At 30.1% G+C, this 6,202-nt stretch overlaps 1 protein-coding gene across 2 annotated transcripts; it reads right to left on the bottom strand.

Annotated features, from left to right (window-relative positions):
* Positions 1 to 4,208: 4,208 nt before the first annotated feature.
* On the bottom strand, positions 4,209 to 5,767 carry LOC133819053 (DNA-directed RNA polymerase V subunit 7-like). 2 transcript variants are annotated; one of them, XM_062252209.1, is made up of 2 exons: positions 5,520 to 5,767; positions 4,209 to 4,970 (listed from the first exon to the last, which is right to left on the bottom strand). In XM_062252209.1, exon 2 carries the CDS (start codon positions 4,941 to 4,943, stop codon positions 4,404 to 4,406), a length of 540 nt encoding a protein of 179 aa, XP_062108193.1. In that variant the 5' UTR covers positions 4,944 to 4,970; positions 5,520 to 5,767; the 3' UTR covers positions 4,209 to 4,403. The 2 variants fall into 2 exon arrangements, with proteins under 2 accessions (XP_062108193.1, XP_062108192.1); XM_062252208.1 differs by having other exon boundaries at positions 4,209 to 4,961; positions 5,520 to 5,766.
* Between the last annotated feature and the right edge of the window lie 435 nt (positions 5,768 to 6,202).

Genomic DNA, 6,202 nt, shown 5'->3' with positions numbered 1-6,202 from the left:
GCATATGGGAAAGAGACATACCTTTTATCCTTAGCAAGAAATGGAAATTGGAATGATGGCAATTCTAAACCATATCCATAGACTATATACCTAATACTAGTATTAATCATGGAAATATCCATCACAGATAAGGAACGTCAGCGAACCAGAGAAAATATAGGGAAAGAGAATGAGAAGATAGAAGGAATTAAATGAGAAGTGAAATGAAAAGAAAGTAATTTATAGAGACATGGGGAAACAAAGTAACGAATGCTTGAGGTAGGTGAATCAGGCAGAGAGAGTTTCAACCACCATAGAGGAGGACGAACGAAAACTGGAACGAAGCGGCACCAGACAAAGACAAGAACGGTTTCACAACCACAGCGAAGGTTCCGGAGCTCTCCTAACAGCCTTCTATTTCAAATAAATTATATTAATTTAATTAACTAATACATACATACTTCCCATTCGCCATAATTACTCAGTCCACTGTTTATGCATACAAACCATTGGCACTTTTGAAAACCTCTTCCGATTATACTTAACATCTCCTCGAGCTGAATGTACGTGATCCTTTCTTGTGGCCAAATGAACGTACGTAGCACTAACATGTTGAAATAATAAACATCAAACATTTCCTTTCATCATGTTCACTCAGGGATCCAATTTTATTTATTTATTTATTTATTTATAATAATTATAGGATTTATACTTTTTTAGACTCTTTGTTTTTTTCATTACCTGTTTAGATCCTGTGTTTTGACAAATTACTTTTTGGACCCTATGTTTTGTAAAATGGTTAAAATAGAACCCTAAATTTGATTTTTGTCAATGTTTTCTCAACTAAAATCACAAATAATTTACCAAACTAACAATTCAGAACAAAAATAAAATTTTTCTGCTTAAAAACTGTGTTGTTATATTCAATTTTTTCTTCATTAAAATTGAGTTTAGGGTTCTATTTTAACCATTTTACAAAACATAGGGTCCAAAAAGTAATTTGTCAAAACACAGAGTCCAAACAAGTAATTGAGAAAAACACAGGGTCCAAAAAAATATAAACCCATAATTATATGATAATTATTATTTTAAGATTGTTTTGTTATACATGATAAAAATAATAAAGATTAAATGATGTAAAATATCTCTAAATATTATTTTAGTTTATTTGTATTTTAATATCTTTAGATATATATATATATATTATAAGGATATTTGCAGTATAAGTATCTAATGTTTGGAAATAGATCCAATCTTTTTTTAACGGGTAAAGTACCTAAACATCCTAAAACTGTAATTATATCAAATTCCGTCAATAGGGACTTTGTTAGTGGGCAATAGTAGACACATGTAGGGTCCTGATTATACATAAAAAGCTTTTAAATTTAAAAGAAAAACCTAAATTAAAATTTGATTAAGAATAATTAAATAAAAAACTAAATCTGATTTAATTAAAACATATTAAATTAAAAAAAAAAACTAAAACCGCAATTCTACATCAAAAAAATTTAACATATTTTTTGTCATCATTTTCTTTTAAAAACTCAAGAACAACATAAGAACATTCTGAATCTCTCAAGAACACCATCCCAAATATTCATTCAATTCAAAATCTAAACTATATATACTCAAATCAACACAAAGAAACAAATAGAAACGAGTCCTGAACTATTTAGCTGCTCTTACAAAGAATCAGATCTCAAGTCCTAGTTCAGTTTTCTATAGAACAAATCCATAAAACTATAAATAAATTCATAATCAATGTCTTCAAAATATTGCACTTTTATACCTAAATTTTATTTTTTGCGTTAAATATACTCAATATTTTTAAAATGTTGCACTTTTATACCTATTTTTTTATTATTTTGATAAATAATAAGAAAGTGAAGAAAAAATATAGGATTTTAATTATTTTTAAAATTTTAAATTATTTTATCTTTCTTATTATTTCTCAAAATAACTATGTTACATTAAACATTAATAAATATTTTATTAAAATTAATCAAAATGATTTAAAATAATTAAAAATTTATATATTTTCATCAATTTAAAATATAATTTTAAAAAAAATAAAGAAAAAATATAAGTTTTAATTATTTTGATTAATTTTACTAATCTTAATTTTTTATTATTATTTTAAAAGTGAAAATAATTTAAAATTTTAAAAATAACTAAAATCTTATATTTCTCCTTCACTTTCTTATTATTTCTCAAAATAACTTTTAAAAAATAAGTATAAAAGTGTAACATTTTAAAAACATCAGGTATATTTACTACTAAAAAAAATTTAAGTATAAAAGTGTAACATTTTGAAGATATTGAGTATATTTACCGCTAAAAAATATTATATAAAAATATAATATTTTGAAATCATTAAGTATTTTAGCCGTCATTTACTCATACAAAATATATATAACAAAGACAAAAAGATAAGAATAAGTGTAACACCATTAACTTAGAAAAAGACAGCTATGACAGTAATTTCATGCCTTACTCTGTCTCTCAATTTGATCCTTATTAAATTTTACTGCTTTTGATTCGAACTAATCATTTCTTATTCCCATGTCTTTCCTTTTCCCATAACAAGCTCAAAGAGCTTCTATATTATTCAAGTATATATAGTTTCCTTTCTAACATGAGTTCTCAAAATAATTTCTATATTCAAGTATAAATACGCTTTCTTTCATTTTTTCTTTTAAAAAAAAAACTATTTTCTGCTGTAACTTTATAAGAGGACGTTATGTTCTTGTGAAATGTTTTTTTAGTACTGATTATAGTTTCTGCAACATGAATTATTTGTAAGCTTTACCATATGAAGTTTCGTATGGTTTGGGAATTAATGCTTGGCCCCAATCACATTGTTGCATGATTTTTTCATTGCTGATAAATGTTGTTTCGATTCGATCAAAGAATATAAACCTACAAAATCCTTTATTATTATCACAATGAATGATTCTATCCATCTCACATCTACAAATTATTTATCTTGGAAACTTCAAAGTTTTTTCCTTTCGGGCAAATAACCAACAGTAGTTAACACTTTATTTATATATGTTGTTTGGGTCAAAATCTTCCCCCAAAATCATACACATTATGTGGCATAGCCAACGGCATGAATGTATTCTTCTTTAGAATGAGTAGAGAGAACAAATTGGTGTACCTACAAAAGATACTCCCATTCTAAATACACTTTAAGTGTGAGATTTATATAATTTTTTATTCCACAATTACTTTATTAAAAAAAATAAAAAGAATGGGAGAGTGCAATTGATACTGGGTGCAAAATATAAAAATTGCTGAATTACGCTTAGGGAGAATTCTAAAATTATAATTTAATGTTTCTTTAAAAAAATAATATTACATGGGACAAAAGAGACGGCCGCCTCGATTAAGCCAGGGCAGGGCAACCCAACCCAGTCCAAAGAAACTAATTGGGGCTGGGCGGGGCAGACCCGCCCCAATTACACGTCTAAGCTATACATAAGCTTTCTCAATACGTCCCCTCAAGTGACATGGTGAGTAATAAAGAATTAGCTACTGAAATACTTCAATTTTTAGCCTCAACACTGGATTAGTAGGTAAAGGCTTGGCTCAAATAAACTTCAACTTCACGAGGCTTTTCTTTTCACCTCTTCTTCTTTCATTACACCTAATTTTTCAAAACTCATTCTCAACAACTAAAACGGTCGAAGTTCAAGCTAAGGTCTATTGTATTGTCCAAGTTAGCAATCAAAGGAATAGAATATATATATATATTCCTTGACGAGCTAAGAAAAAGACCCATCAACACAAACTTTTTCTACATTTGGTCTGCAAGAATGATAAGAAGCATGAGTATGGTGTAACAACACATATATATGGCTCCTGCCATGCTAACTACAGCCATTTTCAGCACTGTCATGTCTTTCTCCTTACTATTGTATCATCAATTATTCAATTGTCAATGTAAAGTACTATTAAACAAGCACGAATAGTTCCAATGCTATTGGTGAAAAAGAGCTTGTTGAGTGACAATTTCAAGTTTGTTTATCGCCCAATTCCATTAAAATTTTTAAAAAAATAGAAAAAATTGTATTTTCGGCTTCAAGTTAAGCAGACAACAAACAATGAAATGAACATATTGTTCAAATAGCTTTTAAGGTCTGCCTAATATATAATCCCTTCCAATCCTACGCCCTCAACTACAAAATTATGAGACCAAGAAAGTTTTCAACTTCAATTTTACCAACTAAAAGACAGAAAAAATAATAGATGCATGCAAAGATTGAAATATGCAAACAAACACAAACTGAAGAGTCACGATCCGGAAAAATACCGCATGCTATATCAAAATCTTACAGCTAGACGGGTTAGGGAGTACTACCCAGTACAGAAATTAGATGCAACATGTAACACTTTATATACATAACAAGTAAAGGGGGCCTTTAAGACTCCTTGTCAAGGGGGCCGAGATAATCACCATCCACACTGACCAACGCCTGAAACTCCCTTTCAGCTTCAAGCCACTTGGTCCCGATAACAATGACACGAACTACCACATTTTTCTCAATTGTGGGCTGTTTATCACTGTGAAAGACTGGATTCTCCCCGACCGTATAGGTATAGCCAGGCATCTTTATAGAAGAGAGATAAGCATTCTCAATGGGACCACATTTCAAGAAAACTCCATGCTTGAGCACCTTGTGTACTACACCCTCCACTATCTCTCCCCTGAAAATCTTGAAACTGATACCACTGAACCGAACAGGGAAAAGTACATCCCCAGAGTGTTGCCTTACTTTCCCCTCTCCTATGTGGTCTAGAGTTGTCACAGCAAGAAGGTATCCAAGATCTTTGGTTGCCTTCTTAGTAGCAAACTCATCAAGCAAGCGGATGATAATGGACTTTTGAAGCACCAATCCTTTGGTGTCCAAACTCTCAGCAGGGATTATAACATTCCATGGCAACTGAACTTTGAGAAACATTTTTCTTACTCCTAATACCTGTCAACACTAGGATTTAGGGAAGAAAAAGCTACCCGTTGTAATAGAAAAAAAATCCCAAAAAGAAAAATGGGGGGATTCCATCAAACATAATGCCCAAACCAGAACTCACAAAAATTTGACCTTACCTAAAGTTGGAGGAACCAAATGAAAGAAATTCATGTACATGCAAAATTACCAAATCAAAGACTCATGCACACATACTGAAAATCATAACATTCATACATTTATAAGATTCATATGCAAGCGAATAAAACTGGTCATTTTCTCTGTAAACTTTACAGTAATTTCAACAAATTAAAGAGCCAGACTCCATGGATTTAAAACAAATTCAGGAATGAAAAAAAAAAAGATTTCCAGCAAATCAATAATCGGGTCCATAGAACTTCATAAACACACACAGCCATTGTCATCCAAACACGTTCGACGAAACCAAAATGTCAATCAAGACTTAAATGGGTCTACAAAAGAAGCCATCAAATAAACGATTCAAAAATACAAAGCCGTTACCAAATTAAATGAAAACTACAGAAAAATAAATAAAAACAAAAAACTTACGGTGAGGGGGCTGGAGCAAGACAACGAGAAAGAGACTGAGAGGAACTGGAATGAAACTCAACCGAGAGAGGTGGCTGCGTCGATATTCAGCCAAGACAGAGAGGGATGCCGGAGCCGGAGGTGAGCGACCGGCAGCAGAGTGAGAGAGAGTTTTAGGTTTTTGAGTGCGAGAAGAGGGAGTGTCATCGAGTCTCTCTCTTTATTGTCAGCGAACCAGCCCGACTTTGTTTGCGGTGCCTCAAAATTGAATTTTTTTTTTAATTATTTAAAGTTTTTTTTTTTGAGATATTAATAAAAGTGTTTTTATAGTATAAATGATTTGGGAATTTTTTTTAATTATATTGCTTGTCAATTCATTCTTTAAAAATTGGTAATTAATTTTTTATTTTACAAAATTTATAACTTTCTGATCAATTTTTTTTTTTTAAATAGTTACACTATGACGTGTAAAATGAACTTAGGGGTGTATAATACATAAAAAAAAATATATTAATTTTGTTCATACAAAACTTTAAAAAAATTTGACAAAATAAATAAATCATAAAAACCTAGAGGATGATTCACTCCTTAACTAAAAAATTATTTTTTTGTTTTTAAATCTTAAAAATTATTTTCTGATAATAAGAAATGGTGTTTGACATTGTTTTCATAAGATAATTTTTAAAAATAAAATTACAAAAAAC

The sequence above is a fragment of the Humulus lupulus genome, chromosome 2 (genome assembly GCF_963169125.1).
Source record: "Humulus lupulus chromosome 2, drHumLupu1.1, whole genome shotgun sequence".
NCBI lineage: Eukaryota > Viridiplantae > Streptophyta > Magnoliopsida > Rosales > Cannabaceae > Humulus > Humulus lupulus.
The sequence above is the reverse complement of the archived record's forward strand: the minus strand, read 5'-3'. Positions and strand labels throughout refer to the sequence as shown.

Excerpts from the sequence above, each read along its gene's own strand:
- LOC133819053 (XM_062252209.1), bottom strand. The coding sequence starts at position 4,943 with ATGTTTCTCAAAGTTCAGTTGCCATGGAATGTTATAATCCCTGCTGAG.